The 20,161-nt window shown below is 42.1% G+C and overlaps 1 protein-coding gene across 1 annotated transcript; it reads right to left on the bottom strand.

The window, feature by feature from the left end:
* Positions 1-1,670: 1,670 nt before the first annotated feature.
* On the bottom strand, positions 1,671-18,654 carry ADSL (adenylosuccinate lyase). The gene is made up of 13 exons (XM_030960222.1): positions 18,453-18,654; positions 13,913-14,116; positions 12,767-12,811; positions 11,889-11,968; positions 9,985-10,156; positions 9,643-9,689; positions 9,165-9,255; positions 8,270-8,339; positions 7,065-7,212; positions 5,141-5,231; positions 4,190-4,279; positions 2,137-2,313; positions 1,671-1,817 (listed from the first exon to the last, which is right to left on the bottom strand). Exons 1-13 carry the CDS (start codon positions 18,606-18,608, stop codon positions 1,731-1,733), a joined length of 1,458 nt encoding a protein of 485 aa, XP_030816082.1. The 5' UTR covers positions 18,609-18,654; the 3' UTR covers positions 1,671-1,730.
* Positions 18,655-20,161: the final 1,507 nt, after the last annotated feature.

The raw sequence follows: 20,161 nt of genomic DNA, 5'->3' as shown, positions 1-20,161 counted from the left end.
AGAGGGGAGAATTACGTCTCTGGCTGTTGCCACTACCAACTCTGCAGGAAAGTAGAAAGTCAGGGCCCGAAGCGAGGAGTGGAAGTCTCCTAAAAGATTTGTTCATCATGCCAGTTTTCTAGGAGGATGACTTTTCCTCTGCACCACTGTTACTCATTTTAGAATTTCCAGGAAAGCAAATCGAATAGATCACAGCTGGCAGCCTCTACCTGACAAATATTTATTTCCAATGATGAGAAAAGATACTGTTTCTCCTCTCCACACAGGGTTGGTTGGGTTTTTTTTGAGGAGGAAAGAGGACCAAAAAAGGAGGACTTACGCATCTGTCTGTTTTCTTTCTTGGCTATCGGTTTGAGTAATAGCCTGAAAATGACGAGGGTTCAGTTAGAGTTATCCTTTTCAAACAGATGGCTAATTAAATGTTAATAGCACAAGCAAGCAAAATGTTTTAAACACCATCAAACTCGCAAATATTTGAGACATTTTGAATGCCATGTTCTAGGGGCAAGGTAAAGCCCGAGCAGTCTTGATGGAAGAAGATCACAGCCTGAAACTTCCCACTGCTCTAAACTACTTAATAAAGACAAGTCTTATTAAAACATACAGTATTTTAAAAACCTTTTCAACAATGATGACCTGAAGGACAGCAGGTAGCCTCTTTCAGTTAGTTCTGCTTTTTAAAATTCTCTTTAGCAACCACACTTCAAAAATCATCAAGTAATCCTTATCATGTCACCTCTGAGGGTCTGAATAAATAAGAGACCAGAGAGAGAGCTTTTTTACTGCACTGAAGCAGAAGAAATACTCTGTGATATAATAACACTGGAAGAAGTATGGGAATTATTCCAGATTAAGTCAAAGGGAAAAGAATTTGATCCACTACTAAATGTTCAGTAAAGCAGAGACAGTACAAAAGAGATCATTAATGTCAGAAATAAAACTGAAGCTCTTAAATTTTTCTGGCATTCAATGAATTCCAATATCTTTTTTCTTTCCTTATCAGACAAAACTGGTAGTAGAGAACAACTTCCACATGCCAGAGTCCACCGGCCACTCATTATCAAGCACCTACAGCCAAGGACCACAATCACAGCCAGAACACAATGACTGGTTTCTTACCAACACCTTTAAATATGATTTTCAGAAGCTACAGAGCCACAGCTACAGTATTAAACTAGGAAAGGAGCACTGAAGGAGCACCAGTTTGATGAGCCATGAAGTTCCCTCTTTCATTATTTCAAATATTTTGGCCTGTTTGCTCCCCAAGTCACAGTACTCTGAAAGCCAGGACAACTTTTGAGACTCCTGTGGAGAAAGTTTCAGGGCATGGAAAGGAAGATGAAAATGGGAGTGGGCTCAGTTCCCCTTACCTCTGCTCTTCAACAAGTCAGTCCTACATGAATGTCAGGCAGCACCAGGCATTGCTCTTTAACAGCTGGCAGTGCTCTGTGAGGGGCCAATGAAGGTGCTGTGATAAAGTTACCTTGTCACAACTGAGCATTTCTCAGTAACTCAGCACACTATAGATGGAGGCTTGACCTCCATCAATAGTCAAAGACCTCCATCAAACAGCAAACAAAGAATGAAAAGCCCATCTGGAATCCACGTGGCTGTAAGCTCTGGGGGCTAAATGTATTGTAGAGAACCAAAATAACATGACACAGTAAACAGACCCGGGTCAATAAGGCTTTTATTATCTTCCTGTACCCACACACATTTAGAGACTATACCTAAAGTGCCAGTTCAACTTTCCCACCCATCTTGCTTTGGTATGGAATCAGTGCTGGTCGAACCTCCTCCTTCAGGAACTTTGCCACCTGTTCAAGATGAGAAAAATAAAATGAGGAAAAGGACTTGCCTCCTCCTCCCCATCTGGACCTGCTTGTCTCACTGGGGTCTCTCTTTCACAGACACCCAACTGGTCTGGTATGTCTAGGGTCAAAAGTGTGAAGCCACAGGGAAGAAAGACAAGAAAGCCAAGGAAATCAAACGAGAAAAATGTGTCTTCCTTAGTAGGATGGCCAGAGTTATATAATATGTACACTCTGTAGCAAACAGTGTACATATTATATACAAAAGGAGGCAGGATTAAACTACACATTGCACTACAACCCACAGCCTCTTCCACTACTTTACCTGTTGAGGAGCACGTCCAGTGAAGGAGGAGGGATCCAACAGGCTTTCAAGTTGTTTATGGATAGGGCTGAAGTAAGGATCAGCACGGACACGGGCAATGAAGTCATTATCACCCCCTTCCTGTTTCACAACAGCTGCTGCTTGCTGAGAGAGAACACGAATTTTCTCGTGGCAATCCTGTAGGTACAGGGAGAGGAAGATGGAAAAAGAAAAAAGTCATTGCTATTGACAGCACATGTTCATCTCACCAGCTTGGGTGGGAAGAAAAAATATTGAAGTGTATTGCCCTGGACAGTGCAAAAAGAAAATGCAGTTTTGACTGCAGTGCTTCACGTGCCACTACATTAAAACAAGATTTTCTTCATCCTTTCACATCTGCCCTTTGAGCCTAAAACAGTCCAAATGTCACATACATTCCCGGCTGAACTATAACATAAACTAATGGCACTAGAATAATTTATACTTCTTCAAATTTCCCAAATACTCTTAGGAGTCATTGTAGGGGGTGTTTTTGGTTTTTTTTTTCCAATTGTAAATAATGTAAAACCTCTACAGATTTTGAAAAGGGAAAGGATATAATCTGTCCAACTTAACAAGCAGTGAGACTCTGCAAACCATGGCCTACATAAGGATAGACTGAGGAAAAAAACCTATTCCTTTGGAATCAACTGGTAAAAACAAGGGAACCCAACTGTAGTTAGGTACCACCTGCAAAATCAGATATTGCCATGCTGGTCCTAAAATACCGGCATGTGACTGCATTTACAGCTATGCAGGAATCTTCTCCTTAAATGTATTATCCTTGATCTACAATTAGGACAAAAATAATCCTGCTTCCTCTATCCAAATGTCATTTTGCTTCACCACTGACCTGCCTCAGGTGAACACACCTATCTTCTGGATATTTAGGGGAGGGATCTGCTTAGTAGTGGGGAAAGGAAGTGAGTTTCAGTGCTATGAGGTGGGAAAGCCTAGAAAATGTGCTGTTCCAAAGTTCCCAGCACACAAAACCAGAACATATGAATGTGACTATGAAGACCTTCTACAAAGGTACTAAGCCCTATGGGTTTGTTATTAAACAGCACCAGGAAGAAGGCAGGTCAACAAGAGACACAAATGAATCACAGAATGTGATTCACATGATGTGACCCTTAATGCATTTAGTCAGGAAGCTTACTCACTGACCCACTGACATCAGAAACACAGGGGGGAAAAAAAAAGAGAAAAGGATGTTTCCTGACTAATATAATGGGTGATTTGCCACAACTGTTTCAGAAAACTGAAACCACATATATTCTGCTCAAAACTTCTATCAAACCCTTCCATTATTCTTGCAAGTTTCACTTCTATCCTTGATGTGGAAATAATCATAGAAGGAAAAATTATTATCTAAAAGGTAAATGAAAATAAGGTGTTTCATTAAGATGGAAATTTGATTATCAATTTTGACCTGAACTGTGAAATTAAATGATAAGAAAATATAATCTAATTGTGTCTGGTTTTATTTACTAAGGAAAATATTTAATTACAGCTTGCTTGAACACAGGAAGCTGAATGAAAGACTATTAAAAAAGTGGTTAATATACTGTACTGAGTTAGGGAAGAATGACACATGAATGAATGACTCAGAATGGCCTTACTTGCTTTTTTTGTTAACAGTACTGATTCATCCTCTTTTAATTTATAAGGTAGCCAACTGCCAACATGTTCCATTTAAAGAAGCCTGGCCTGTGTTCCAAGTTCCTTCAAACACTTAAAAAAGGAAAACGCCTACTAGTATCAAACATAAAAATAGGTTTCCCTCTTCTCCAGCACACCCAGCCAGATTAGCCCAAACACGCAGTGTTCCTAACAGAAAATAGGGATCTCCACAAGTGCTCTCTCCTCAGAGAGCAGAGCCTGGCTTTGCAGCACCAGTGTAATAACTCTGTGGGAGCAGGTGAAGAGCAGAGAAAGTTGAGGTAGGACAAGAGCCCAGATATATTTGTTTCTCAGGAGACAAACACCAGGCTATAAACAAAGGTAATTTGGACACTACAAAGGTAATTTGTACCTGACGATTGCCCCCAGCCTTCACCATTGCCATGATTATATTCTCTGTGGCCATGAATGGCAGCTCCTGCCGGATCCTTCTCTCAATCACCTTAAACACACACACACACACACACACACAAAAAACAGGAAAAAAGAAACAGCATTATAGGAAGTCTATAGATGACTGAAAACTTCGCAGTGAAGTTTTTTTCCTCTCCCCTTGAATCTCTGGGACTGGACAATGGTGACAGAATCACAGAAAAGTTTGGGTTGGAAGGAGCCTTTAAAGGCCATATAGTTCAACCACCTGCAATGAGCAGGGACATCTTCAACTAGATCAGGTTGCTCAGAGCCCTGTCCAACCTGATGCTGAATGTTTCCAGTGATGGGGCATCCACCACCTCTCTGGGCAACCTATTCTAGTGTTTCAACACCCTCTTTGTAATAAAACTTCTTTCCTATATCATCTGAATTGTTCCTCTGTCAGTTTAAAACCATTACCCCTTGTCCTATTATAACAGGTCCTGTTTGTCCCCGTGATGCAAAGACACATTGTCATTTTGAACTTAGCTCTGGAAATCCAGATATTGAAGTTGATAATACTTAGAGGGCATATCTTGTCTGAGACATGAGTTTGGAAAAGATGTCCAATAGTTTTTTTTAACCTGTAATAAGTTCCAGGACTGGATGAGATCTGTCTAGACAGTATCTTTCGCTGCTAAATTCTACAGATCTGTTCTGTAATTCAGGGAAAAATATCCTTTGTGACAAGTTTTGTATTTACTCTGTTATTGGCCTCACAAGAGGCTCCTAACGTATGTCCTGCAACAGTGAGAATATGGCAAGAATAGAGCAAAAATCAGAACCATTTGAACTACCAGATAAAAATGTAATTCTTGGAGCGGGAGCATTTTTGTACACTTTGGCATAGTTGTAGCATTACAAGGAGGTCCATTATCTCCTGCTTTACCTTTGGATACACCACAAGTCCCTCGGAGATGTTCTGCAGCGTACTCAGAATGATGTCAGCTGTGAGGAAAGCCTCAGCCAGACACACGCGCCTAGGGACACACATACCCAGAACCCTAGTCAGCAACAAGGCCATATTCCAGCCACCTCAGATCCTTCAGCTTCTGTAAATAATGCTCTAAATGGCATCACTGTGGCCTACAGTGGAGCTATTATCTTTTTTTTTTTTTCCTTTTTGGTCAGTAGAGAGGGAAGAGGGAGAAGGCACACAGAGAAAGCTCAAAGATAATTCAGTGCTTACACAGATGGGAAACAGGGCAGCAATCTACAGGATCTTCCCCTATGTGTTCTTTGCTGAAGTGTCTACTACTGATCCTACCCTCCTGCTGCATGCTCATGCTGTGCCTGGCTGTGCTCAGTGGGGAATTTCCAAGGGGATCCATGCATTTGGTGAGGGCTTCCTCCAAGAAACCAGCTCCTGGTCACAAAGGAGGCTCCTGACAAAAAGCAGAGGAGGGAAAAAAGAGGAGTAGTGGGGACTGAGCTGTATCAGGCAAAAGGCTCTGCATCAATGCAGCAAACACAGCATCATACATCTGTGACAGCAGGGCCTGGCCCGTACGAAACTGCCATCTTTTAAAATATCCTAGTTCTTGAACCTTGTGCTACATCTAAGCCCTCCAATTCTATCACAGTGCCTTAAAACAATTTTGCTGGATTGTAGACTGATTGAACTTTCTCTGGCTTGTTCTCCTTCAAGACACTATAGCTTTAACAAGAGCACAGATTTTTCTATTTGGTTAATGAACTGGACAGATTAGTCTTTCTATTAGATGAGATGAAAATAAAATTTTAAACATTCCAGTATATCTCTCAACATTTGGTATCTATTATGGAAATAAACACACCATATCAAACGGTATACAATTTCTTAAATTTACATTGTTTTCTGCTGCCTATGCAGCTTTTTTTTTTAATGAGACTAGGAGGTGTGGATTAAGGTCCCCCTGGGAAAAAATCTTCTATTTTTTCACAAAATGTTATGCAGGTATTACGTCTGTGGAGACATTTTAAAAATAACACTCTTGTCAGCAATCCTAATGCTAATCTAGCATTAATTAAGCCAAAACTGCTGCTGTTCATTGTCTCACAGGTGCCATACCTTAGAAGTCTAGAGATTTCTAAGATTCTAAGAGATCAAATTCTGCAACAGAATATGACTTTGAAATTAAAATGTTTCAAAGGTAGGCATGAGCTTTATGCAGATTTAGTACCAAATAAAAGATGGAAGCATTGAATTTAATTGCTGTAATTTACTTGATAATAATTGTAGGTAACTTCTGCTCAGCTCAAAATAGTTGTAATGAAGAATTGTAAAACAAAGCAAAATTTGCTGAGCAATATCCGAAAGACCTGCAGAGATTTTCATGAAGCTTTTTAAAAAGTAGAGTAATTGTGCTCTTCCTCCAGGATCTGACTACTTCTTGTAAAGAATATTTTTCAAAATTAAAATATGGTTTTTTAGATTATTTGGAGGGTTAAGGTATTGGACTATTCTCCAAAAAGTGAAAAAAAAAAGCAGGGTCAAAAAACTGCATCCAAAACTAAGCAGGAGAATTTGAGAAATGTGAGTACTGCAATACTGTGCTATTGAAACAGGAAGACTATGAAAGCAATTTATTACCCTGGCTTCTGTATCCCTCCCTTTCACTGCTGGTTTACTTTACCAAAGATCTTGACATTAAAAAGAACCTAACCACTTTTATCTGATGGTACAGAGGAAACCAGTTTGTAGTCTCTAGATTCTATTGAGACTGCTTTTTGTCAAGTTGGTACCTTGTGGATTTAGTTTAAAGGCAGTATTTTCTAAGAGGCCAGAGGAGCTTTCTGCACAAGGCCACCTGGAGAGCACAACGTGAACAGACCTGTTGGCACTGTCGTCCAGCGTTCTCTCAAACCACTGCACGGCGGCCGTTTGCAGGGGATCCATCACCAGCGTCATCAGGTGCCGCGCGAGGCTGCAGCAGCGCTCCGGGCGCATCGGGTTCCTCTTGTAGGGCATTGCACTTGAGCCTGGCAAAGCAGGAACAGGGATGCAAACAGGGCAACAGGAGGAGTGCTGCATTAGAGGAGAAGAGATAAAGGTCCTCGTCCAGGAAAGGAAAATGTGTCAGGAATCATAGTTTTGACTAAAGCTTCAAAATACAACAATTTTCTATAATAACAAAAATAACACCACCATTTTCCCCTTCAGATCAGAAACATCCAAATGTGGGCAAAGAAAAAGTGAGATGACATTTTTGCAATTCTGCAAAACAGAAGTACTACCACATAAAAGGGACAAGTAGTTTACTTTTTAATGTAGTATTTAGCACCATCTCTCTAGGCTACCCATGGCAACCTTAGCAGTGTTGGAGCCTCCATCTGCTGAGTAACACTGTCCTTCAAAGTCAGATGCTTACACTGCTGCCAGTTGCTCTAGTGAATGGGTATTAAAATCATCCACAGAATGCAGAATGGTACAAGTACCAGACAGGACTAAGGCTTAATTAGCTGATTCAATTCTATACAACTATTTAAGGGACCCAAACTTTCTTTCTTTCAGCCAAGAGCCAAAATGCTACATTTTCTTTTTCCCTTTCTAACAGTGTCAGAATCACATCATTGGTGTTTTTCTGGCAAGGGTGTAAGGGTCAACCCTAGTTTCATTGTTCTTAATTTGTTTGTTTATAAAGATCAAAATGCTGAGTTGGGCTCAAAACCTATTTTCCAGTCAGCCTCAGGAGGAGAGGAAAACATGAAGAACTCCACAGATCCAGGTCTGCCTCTCTAGGCAATGGGACACACATGGCTACTCCTGCTCTCCCCACAAACACAGAGAGTGCACAAATACAAATCTGATTTTAATTACTTAATATCCAGAAACCTTTAGGTAAAGTGTTTTTTCTTTTTCCTTCCCCCCTCCCCTCCTTTCCTTTTCTTTTAAAAGGATTGAAAATACTAACAATGTCAACTCCAGTTAAATTAAAGCAAATTCTGTCAGTGACATTTCTAAGTTTGTTTAAAAGGCCACGCCAACATAAATGAAAGGACACATACACCAGTCCAGGAAAACTCTCTCATCCCTTACCAATCTGGTCTTTCTCAAAAGGCTCCTCTATCTCCTTCAGGTTGGCCAGAAGACGAATGTCAGTGCAAATCTAGAAAGCAAGCACGAGAAATCAACAAAACAGAACCAAACTGACACCCACCAATGTATCTTAGTGTTTGTGCACCTGGAGAATCTTTGCATCTATGTGCAAGAAGTAAATTGGGGGCAGTGGAAAATTTGATAAAAAAATTGATACTGCAATCATACTTCCTGGCCTAAAAATGTTTGTCAAGACAACACAGAAAGCAGCATGTCCACTGGATTAGATGGGAACAGGACTCCAACAAGGCCAAATGTTTGCAGGGAATGGAAGACAGATCAGAAGACAACCCTGAAAAATGCATAACAAACTTGCACAGCGATTTGCAAACACAGATAATGTGTGCTCACTGAACTGGGAAAAAACCAAAACAGAAGAAAATACCACAGATCACTTTAGCCCAAGAGGAGGAAGAAGGAGGGAATAGAGATAAATCAATGAAAAGAATCCACAAGGACAGAGAGAAGAACACCATTATCAGAAAGGCAATTAACTAGGAGGAAATAGTGAAATTTAAGAACTCATACACCACTAGGAAAGACATTTACTCTAATTGCATCAATTTAGCATAGATTAGACTAATATCTGGTGTGGGAGTTGTTAACCCATTTTAGAATCTGCTCAGTTAACTTGCTCTATTTGTCACTGGTTTTAAGATCTTTGAGATTTGAGTATCAGGCGTGTACCCAGCGGTGAATTTTCATGATCACAAAGAAGACAGCTGAACAAGGAAGACCAATATTTCTTGAGCACAGCATTCTGCACCAAAGCACCTTCTCTTTAAGATCTGAAACATTTCTCCCTCTTCCCAATGTATACAACTAGGGAGCTCACCTTGTGTATGGAAGCCCCCAGACTGGCCAGCACAGCCAGGACTCCAATGTCCACCTTGCGACTGTAGGTCTGCCCAGTGACCATGTAAGCCCTAGAAATAAGCACAGAAGTTGAGTGTTCCAGGCAGACACAACAGTACTGCAAGACTTTGAGCAAGCAGTGACATGGCTCTTGAAGTGGAGAGCTGTCATTCTGCTCAAATGAGAACAACTTAGGATTCAGGCTGTCAATTTCTTGGGGCAGCATGCAGGTGGCAGAGAGGTAAACAGAGGAAAAGGGACAGCTGTGCTTTGACAGGGAGACAAGAAGAAGCAGCCTATTTATGAGGTGAAGTTTCATGCAGGAAAATGCAACTGGGAACGAAGATGGCAAGGGGGAATAAGTGAACAGCAGCACAGATGTCAGTTTGGCAGCCAGGGGAATCTGGGCCAACACTACCAGCAGGAGTCACACACTGCTAAGAATGCGTGTTACATACCGCTTGAATCCCGCCTTCTCAGTCACCAATCTGTCCAGTTCTTCAACCTTGGGGTGAAGTGAAAAAAACAACCAGAGCTCAAAATACAACGCAGTAAGGTCAGCAAGAGTAAAAATGGTCTTTGCTTTTCTCAGTTTACTGTCAAAAAATCTTCTACTTTCTGTGAAACATCCAGTCCCAAATGCTGCTTACATCCACAGAGCCTTGTCAATGAGCCCCAGAGGGATCAGGGTGACTTTGTAAATTTAATGCAAGAATCTCAATGTTCCCTCAAAGAGAACAGCATTCTAGAGCAGAAAATTGCCAAGACTGTACGTCTGCACCCTGGGCTGTCTGACGTACTTTACTGTGGTCTCCCTCAAAGAGCTGCAAGAAGCTGGCTTGAGTGCCAGTGGTGCCTTTCACCCCCCGGAAGCGCAGGTCATCCCGAGCCCGCTCCAGGTTCTGCAGGTCCATGCACAAGTCTTGAATCCACAAGCAGCAGCGTTTCCCCACAGTGGTGAGCTGGGCAGGTCTGAAAACAATCAAGAACACAACGTGACTCATTGAGGATTTGCCCAAGCACCACACTTCACTGCTGAGTCTGCCATTAAGAGTTCCCTACATTTTCAGCTCTTTGAGCAGAAATTAACAGGATTTGGCTTAGGCAGAAGGATGTACCAATGTCAGCAGTAAATGGTACTGAAGATGTAATCATTCCTTTCAGGAATTAGATGAAATTACATTACCAGAAAACAGTAATTCGGTGTCCATGTGCCAGGCAGGCGCCCCCTGCCGGCCCACAGGCGCTGCGCCAGACTGGGGGTGCATCTGTCCCCCACTCCAGTTCTGCTCACCCAGGGCATGGGGGGCACCCTGGCTGACTTACAGCACTGGTTTGAACTTCTCAGCACAGAGACATCTGCATTCATTCTGCAATTTTAAATGATTCCTCTCAGGAAGCTTTCCTTCTTATTTATAAAAATGTGTTCCTCAGCCTCCAGGCAAACACACTTCAGCAATGCTGTCAGCCAACACTTCTTGTAAGACCTCTACCTTGGAGTAAGTAACTGCAAGCTTCAGCTACACTTCAGTCCCCCTGAAAATGCTCTGAGGCAAAAACAGGGGTGTTTCTGGAAATCACTTTCCAGAAAGTGAAATATTTCAAATTATCCCCATGAACTCCAAAGAAAACCTCTCTAATACTTGAAGAAACCATACACACATGAACAATGTGCTCTTGATTAAGCTCAGACATAAAAAGGAAGCTTGTAAGATCTGGAAGCAGGGACAGACAATCCAGGAGGAATACAAAGAAACTATTCAACACTGCAGAGACAGAGCAAGGAAAGCCAAAACCCACCTGGATGCATTTAGTATGGGATGTGAAAGGCAACAAGAGGGGCCTCTGCAAGTACATGAGGAAAAGGGAAGGCTAGGGAAAACATGGACGTGATTGTGAACAGAGTAAAGGCCCTGCTGACAAACGACACAGAAAAGGCTGAGATACCAATTATGATTTCACCTTGTGAACACCTTCTTGAACGCTCCTCTGTCCTCCTTGCAAAAGCCCAAATAAAACTAACACAGATACTCCTCCAAAAAGCTGTAGATGAAGAGGGCTGTAGGACTAGAGCTGATGGAACTGACACTGCACACACAGCAAGATGATAAATCAGAGACCTGACCTGATGCTTTCACTTTCCTTTGGGAGAAATGTTAAAGTGCCAGACACCTGTGCCTAATTTCCTGCCCTTGCTGCTCCATATCACTGGGGTAGAAGACTTAGCTCATGGTATAGTTTAATGCTTCTGAAAACAGTCTTCATGAAGCAGGAGATTAAACTACCCCAAGAACAGAAGAACCCACATCTCATTACCCTTTGACTCAGCATCAGTAGTAACAAGTAGCCATTAACAAAACTTTCTAGGCTGCAGCAGAAAATAACTTCAAGAAAAACAAAGAAAATCTGACTGGAAGACAGGCTTAGTGCAATTCCCAGTCACGCTTTTTTGAAAAAGCCCAGAACATGCACATCTGTGTTTTCCTGGAAGTCATCTTCTAAAAGAAGCTGTCTTGAAGCAACTGCTGACAGCTAGTCAAAGCAACAGTCCAATTTCCTGAACAAGCCTGGAGTCAGGCACATATACCTTTTTTGAACCACCAACTGGTCAGAGATGGGAAAAAGGATGGCAAAAGAGCAGTAGCAGGTCAATTTAATCAAAACACAGACAACAAAAAGAAAGCAAAGGCTGATGGCTACTTACTGGTAGTGAGTGAAGCCCAAAGTAGGCATGTCAGCATACTTCTCAGCAAAGTCGGCCAGCCGGCTGATCACCCTTGCGAGCTGGTGGAAGCAGGAAGGATAGAAAAGAGGTGGAATAAGAAAGGAAAAACCCCCAAACAACACAGCAGAAGTTCACATGCTTAAGCACAACATTGTGAGAAAAAGGGGAGGGAAACCACTGTGCAGGGAGGGACCTTGAGGGGCAACTGTGCAGCCCCCTCTAACTGTAGAATATGGCGTGTTTCAGTATTTTCAGGGCATGCATGCAATTTCTGCTTGCTACAGAACTCAAGAGCTAACACAAGTCATTTGACTTGAGCTCAAACTAGTCTAATCTTCATGCCCAACCCAATCCTGCAGTTGGTTCATCCTTGGGTACTTTCTTTATTCCTGGAATTGATCAGAAATAAAGCTGCTTGGGCTATAATTGACACACCTACAGTCCAAGGCAAACTGGATGCCAACTCATTCAGGTCAGATAGAACCACTGCACTACACTCCTGCTATATCTGACCTCAGAAAACTGTATTATTTAGTTTCTTAAATGCTGACAGACTCCTAGGAATATAGCTAAGGATAAGACTAAGATAATCCTAAAAGCAATACAGTTGTATTGCTATGTAGTACCTGTGGCACCGATAAACAAGGAGCTGCTTATAATTCCCACTGTGAGCCAAAAAGCTCTGGGAAAAGACTTGAGAAAGCAAAGGAAGGGAACTTCACTTTTTTGAGAACAATCCAGACAGATAACTCCTCCTAGCTTCCCACAAAGTTTTAGGAAAATCTAAGTTAAACACAGGCTATGCACAGGACATGAGTGCTCCCCAGTTCTGAGACCCTGCAGAACCGCCTTCTCACCTTGGGCAGCAGGAGGTTAAACCCATCACGGAGGACAATCAAATCCTGAAAGAAGCAAAGAAAGGAACTTTGGGCCATGTTTAAAGCATCAGATGTAACAGTTCCTCTCAGAGAGGACACAGATTATGCTTTGTTGATTCAGAAGTCTCCTCTTAAATGATTTTCTTTCCTTCTTGTAATAGAGGTTGCACTGAATTTGCTTATGACAAAAATGCTGGATCCACCATTGCTCTTTTTATACTGCCCATGGAAAGCTGTAAGTGGTGGAAGACCTGATTCCACCAAGTACCTATGAATGATTATTTTGAGGTCTTGGGACTGCCCATGGAATGACAGACTAAACCATATGGTCCCATGTGGAAAATACAGGCACTGTAGGCTAAAGACAGCAGGAAAGGAAGTGGGCTGATGAGGCACCAGTTGTCTTTACTCCTTCTTTTGAAACTGAGGTATAGCTGGGCACAGGTGTCACAAGGAAGGTGATATTACCTAAAAGCTAAACAGGTTTGCAAAGGAGTAGAGAAAAAAAAAATCACAGAGCAGCTTCTCATGCAGCAAAAGCCTCTGTGAAGTTCCAATGGCTTGAACAGTGGAACAACAACATATACTGAGATATAAGGCTTCAGTTTGTGCTGCGTTGTAGGTGAGGTTCTTCACAAGCATTTTACAGCTCTGTAGAACGGCAGTACTTCCTTTTTCCTTAACACACTCATCCAGTCTCTTCACTACTGAAAAGCTTGTTTTCCCCTCAATGATGCAGGGGTTCCAAGTAGCAATTGAAAGCTCATGGACCTTGTTCTGTAAGTTAGTGACCTCTTGTCACAGGGGTGTAACTGGTAAATCACACAGTTCACATGTTTCTTCATGTGTTTGCAACTCCCCTCTTATCTCCTTGAATATTTTAACATGCAAGCAGAGGTTAGGGAACAGTTTCCAGATAGATTTTACTTCACATCAGAAGAAAGAAGGCAAGTGGAGCTTGCTTTCCTAGGGTAGCCACGTTAAAGAACTGAATCAACTTCAACAGTAAAATGAACAAAAATGACTGAAAAATCCACAAAATATTTTATAAAGAGCTATAAAATAAACAACTGTAGCTTTGTTTAACCCAGCTCTGCAGGCAGGGAACTGGAAATGCACTATTACCGTGTTATCCCCTACGTAGCAGGAGGTTGCTCCAAGGTGGATGATGGCTGCAGCTTTTGGACAGCAGTGGGCAAAGGTGTGCACGTGGGCCATCACATCGTGACGCAGCTTCTTCTCCTCCTCCGCTGCCATCTTGAAGTCAATGTTGTCCAGATTTGCTTCCATCTCCCGTATCTGCTCATCAGTGATTGAAAGCCCAAGTGACTGCAAGGGGAAAAGAACTTTCATTGCATTTTCTCTTTACCAACAAACTGAGACAGAAGCTGTTTAAATAATTTACTCCTGTCTGACATCTCCCAGAAGTGTGACAATTTGGTGTAAACGAGCTGTAACAGTAAATGCTTTCATTCTAGGGCTCTCCAGCCTTTTCCAATAGGACAGGACAGCGTTCATTCTCAGATGTTCCTCTTGGGCTTCGTGCCTTCCTCAATCAAAATTGTGGAAACTACAAAAATTAAAGTACATGGGGAAAAGTGATATAAAAGTAGTATAGTTTAAACTTCTTTGAATGAAGTTTACCTTTTGGGTACAGAAAAGTCCAGCTAACATGTGACTAAATAGCTTGTGTCAGGAAAAGCTCTCTGGACCACAACTAAACCTACACAACTGTAAACAGCTTAAAACATATGGAAAGGTGTATATGTTTTATATGTTTTTACCTTTTCAAAAGTCCTGTAGTACCTCACCTCAGACTGAATATGAAACCTTGTGAAATCAGTTACTTGATCTGGAAGAAGGAGAGGAACGCTCCTTGTTCATGTTTGAAACTAACTGCGAGAGCTTTTTAGCAAGCTGACTTAAAAACAAAGATATTCAACCACAGATTTTACACTGGTGCAATCTATTAAGATGAGAAAAATGTCTTTTCCTGATACTGAGAAATTAAAAGTCTCACAATGAACTTGCTATTACTGCCTTTTCCAAATTAAAATACTATTGTCCTGTGCATGAATGATGAGAAATCACCAACTGGGAGGCTTCCAGGATTCAAAGTATTTAAAAAACTGGTTCTGTTCAGAATCAAACTGACTGAAAAAATGGTTTGCAGATATGAAACCTGGAACTGAAGAAGACAGCAAGTGAAGCAGATGTGTTCTCAAGGACCTCATTAGATAATTAGTACCCAAACTTACGCTGCGACAAGCATATACATACCCGTGAGTGTCCAGCTAAATGGGGAAAAGCACCTAGCCCCAGATTGCTGCCTTTGAAGTGCATTGGTATAGACTGCAACTGCCTAAAAGCACAGGCAGCTCAGCAGGCAATAATTCTTGTGCCAAGATTAAAATCTCATGCCTTGCTCAGACATCTGTGATCCTTTGGGAAAAGCTGACCACAGTACACAGTCATACAGAGAGGAAAGAAATAATCCCCCAAAAGGGACAACTTGATGTAAAACACGTGCAAGATAGGTAGTGCCAAGACAAATGATGTTCTCATCTGTCGACAAACATGTCAATCTCTTTCCTATGAGCTTTTGCTGATACTGACAGTACCTTGGGAAGAAAACAAACATCCTTCAAACCCGTGTACCTAAGAAAACCAAGTAGGAAAACTACATAAGGAAGAACACAAGGTTTTCCCCAAAGCACTACAGGTCAGTGAAGTCAGTGATGAACTCTCTGGATTGTGCTTTTAGGGTGTCATTCTTCTGAGACTGTCCCAGTATTTTGATGTGCCACTCCAACACCTCTGACTGCTGATCACTTTTCCTGAAGGACAGGGCAGAACAGGCAGATGATGTGGCACAGCTCTTGCACACAGAATGAGAACACCGGGTTGTCCATTGTGTAAAGAACATGTGACAGAAAAACAATGAAACTTAAACTGGACAGAAAAAACAGATGGAGGGTTACTAAAGAAAGAGAGAAAACATTTATATTTCATATGTGCAAAACATATTGTAAGTCGGTTTGATGCTGCAGGATGCCAAAGCTACTTCTACGAAAAGGGAGAGCTCCAAGAAATTTGTACTTGACTTTCAAATACAATTAAGTCATGAGTTCAAGACAAAAAGTGTTACCAGAAGAATCATAATACAAAGGAATTTATGCAAAAAATTAAACTAGTGTTTTGGGATGAGTATAAATTCAGACACCTCAGCTCTTAACCCAAACTTTAAATACCGTCAGTTGGGAAAACATAAGTTTTTCTTACTACTCCCACACTTTGCTAAGCCTGCTCTTTCAAACTCCTGCTATTGCCTGCTGAAAGGAGCAAAACACTGTATAGACTTTCTGCCAAATTCAGTTCCTATTGAAATAATTCTTCCAGTCTTATCTCACATACTCCAAGTGGACCACTTGAAAATTTCACCTATTAAGTAGAGTGAACATTGAAGACATCTGCCTGGCCCTACAATTTACCTAAAATTTTATCACTAAGCAGCATGTCTTCTGTTTTACTACTCCCTGCAACTGTAAGAAAACCTATGGTTAGAATTTCCTAGGTCTGATTTATCAGAAGACAAATCCTAGATCTGATTTATCAGAAGACAAAAAGAAGAACTGCCCACAGTTCATTTGTTACTGTTTGGTTTTTAATGTATCTGAAAAGATAAGCTATGTATCTTCAAAAAGAATGACTGACGAAACAACATGTGAGTGTCTTGGAAGTGAGGACATGTGCTGCAGTAAATTGCCATAGTTCATTTACTACCTGGTATTTGGGTGGGTATTCTTTTTCATAGAAATACTATGCATCTTCTACAAGGAACCTAAAGAAACTGTTCGTATGTGTAACTAACTGACCATTGACAGAGATAACAGGTGCTGGAAGTAGCTGACTCTCCCTTCTTTTTAGTCCAGAGCTGACATTAGATTACAAACTGTTCTGGAATGAGGAGCCAGATAAAAATAGTAGTCTCCTCTTCCCACTATGAAAAGAGAGCTCAAGAAGTAGTAAGACCTATCTCTACTTTCTGGGAACAAAAGTCTGGGGTGGCAATGGGAGATAGAGCAAGGGCCAATAGATGGGGTAGCCCAGAATTCAGGGCTTGGGAATGGAAACCTAAAAGCCCCAAACTGGTTCTTCCAAGCAGACTGCTTTCTCCTATTGTGCAACTCACGTATTCTGTTCTGGAACAGAAGCAAAAGTGATGATTACCTGATGGAATCGATACAAATATGTTTAAATTGTCATGCTTTGAACATGCAAAGCTCCTCAAGCATGCATTCATAGCACTGACACTTTCTATGCCAGATGAGATTTGCAGCTTTCTCACTCCAGCATCTGAACTGTGACAAAATCAGGCATACAGTACTTTGGAAAGTGACTCCTATTTAGCACAGCTGTATAATTGCATCTTCAGCTTCTGAAACGTCACATTTGGTCCAGCATATTATTGACAATGCTGCATAGTGATACTATCCTTCCATGGAGAAGGAACATGGTAATGACATTGTGCACTGTGTGCTCATTCTCCAGCATGGTGCTTCTCTGCCTTTGCACTCAGGAACAGCCAGACCTAGAGCCTGAATTGCTTCTAACAATCCCAGGGCTTTGAAAAGAGAAATTGGACTCCCTAAAAACAAACAGGCTCCTATTGAGTCTGAAATCTAAAGCCATTCTGTCAGAAAGTGGGGTGGTTTTGTGCCTTCTTTTTCTTTTTTGGAACACATTACAGCTTTTTCACTGTCAAAAACCTGGTAAGAGTCACAAGGAATCAAGTCAGGTGCAACTTAAAAACTGACTGTGTCTCAATTAAGATGTAATAATAGCTGTACATGTATCTCTAATTAGGACCAGAGTCAAAGTCAAAAAGTTTAGCTTCAAGTGCATGTTAAAAAAGTCATCTTCATGTCCTCTACTAACACAATAGCTTGCAATCATATGGACATACCCTGGACAACTCATACTCAGTCGCTGCTTCCTAATAGTTGAATTAATAATACATAGTACCCAATTTTTTGCGGTATTTTCTTTTTTGTGGCACTCAGCCTACCAGAAACATCACAAGTACTTGTGGGGTAAATGCACTGCTCACTTTGGCCAAAAGCAAGCTTATCTAGAAAAAAAAAGGGCTATCTGACAACAACTGGCCACAGATGCAGGGGGTGGTCCGGCTGGCACGGACAGACAGCCATCGGACTGAACGGACAGCGCACCTCTCCCGTCACACCTCCTGCAAAGCAAACAGCTGAGCGCTGGGGAAGGACACCGCTGTTTGCTCAAAGGCAACCCCTCACCAAAGATTGCTTAGCAGAGCTTTTACAAAACCAATTTTACAGTGCAGGCAAAAGTGCAAGGGGGAGGGTAGGAGGCGAGAAGAAATGATTTGCTGAGGGGCGACAGGAGGGATTGTGTACAGAGGGCTGGATAACCCTGAACTCGCAGAGCCCCTTTGCTCCCCGGAACGCGCCAAAGGGACGCCTGCAAAGCTGCTCGGGTCGGTTTCCCGAGGGTAGCTCCGGGAAGGTACGGCCGATTCCCGAGCCCTCATCCGCCATAGCCCTTAAGGGAATCGGGACTCGAAGACGCCTCGGCACCGTGCTCCCCCCGCCCCGGGCCGCTCTGCCCTCAGCGCCCGTCCCGCCGTTACCTTCTCAGCCTGGGCGAGGTAGAGCCAGAGGCGGCGCCAGGTGCTGAACTTCTTCCTCTCGCTGAAGTTGTAGGCCATCTCAGCGCTGGCGTAGCGCGACACCAGCGGGGAGCGGTACCGCGCCATCACGTCCTGCTCCTCTCCGGGGGCCGCCATGGCAGCGGCGGGGCCCGCGGGCCGGCGGGCGGCGCGGGATAAGGGCGGGCGGAGGCCCCGCCCCGCGCCCTCAGCGCGCCCGCCCCGCCCCGAGCCCGCGGCGGGCCCGGCGCCCCCGCGCCCGGAGGCCAAGGCGGCCCCAGGGACCCCGACACGGCCGCGGGACACAAAACGTGCACAAAACACGAGCTTTAAATGCTTAGCAGCCAAACACATTTATTAGTATTTTTTTTTCTTTTTTTCCAGGAACCCAAAAATAGTTTGTAGTTATAATGTAAGCAACTGAGTTGCACATAATACAATCATATCTTTCAAAAAAAACCCAAACAAACAAAAATAACAAACAAAAAAAAAAAAACCAAAACGAAGAAAACAAAAAACCAAAAAAGCTGTTTAAAAGCCCAAAAAAAACCTTCAGAAAACTTATATATAAGTATTACACCATCTCTCAGTTTCAATGAAATGACGACGACTTAATTCTTTATTACTCTTAACTTGTCACACTCCAATAAAACGTCACCCTTTTGTTTGTTTTTTTTCTTTTTTTCCTTTTTTTTTTTTTCTAAATCCAGCATGAGAAATACAGTACCTGCTATGGCAAAAATACACATAAAATGCAACATTTCAGCTTATTTGTACATTAGTAGAGTTTAAACATTTTATTGGTTTTTTTTTTCTTTTTAAGTGAACCAGTGATCTTAAGTACCACTATACTAAAAGTAAAATAAAAATATAGAAAAGGAGGAAAAGGGGGCAGCCAGCCTTACAAGAGCACCTCTAAAGTGCTGAGTTTCTGTGTCCATGGAAAACCCTTAGGAAGGTCAAACATTTCTGAGAACATGGGATGGAAATTAAGATGAAACCTGGATATGCAAGACATTGTGTCATCTCCTCTACATTCTCCCCATTTGTCCTGTAATTTTCCTTACTGCACACTATAGAAAGAGGGGAGAAACCAGAACTAGATAAGAGTTTAGTAAAGGAAGCCATTTCAAGTATAAGAAAAAAAATAAACACTTACAGGTAACTTGCAAATAGCATCATTATACACACAGCCACTATTTTTATTATTACAATGTCTGCTTCTGGGGGACAGTGTTTCAGGCAAGAGGACTTTAGCTGTACCTTCCTGTTACCTATTTATGTGCAAAGTAGAAAAGCTGCCTTTTCTAATCCAGCCATATTGGACATCAGTGATTTTCTATTCAGCCACCTCATCCCTCCATTCCATAAGGAGAGAAAAAGGGGGCATTATTTTACCAAGACTAGATGAAATGAATGTGTTTCTCCATTTCTCTTCCAGATACACCCTTCTCCTATTACTTGTTTGCAATGAAGAAAAACTTGCCCAATTCCCGATGCCCACCAGTAGCCAGTTTCCTGAACAGGTAGAAGGCATTTACCTTTGTAAACATAATCCCTTATGTTTGTGGAACTCAAAGCAGCATTTCACACCTCCAGCCAAGCAGTGGAGATGAAAATAGATCAGAATGCTCCCCTGTCACTGCTTTTCCTCCTCCCCTTTCCTCTTCCGCACCCAGGAAGATTACATT

The sequence above is a fragment of the Camarhynchus parvulus genome, chromosome 1A, assembly GCF_901933205.1.
Source record: "Camarhynchus parvulus chromosome 1A, STF_HiC, whole genome shotgun sequence".
Lineage (NCBI taxonomy): Eukaryota > Metazoa > Chordata > Aves > Passeriformes > Thraupidae > Camarhynchus > Camarhynchus parvulus.
Note: the sequence above shows the minus strand (reverse complement) of the source record. Positions and strands in the feature narration are given on the sequence as shown.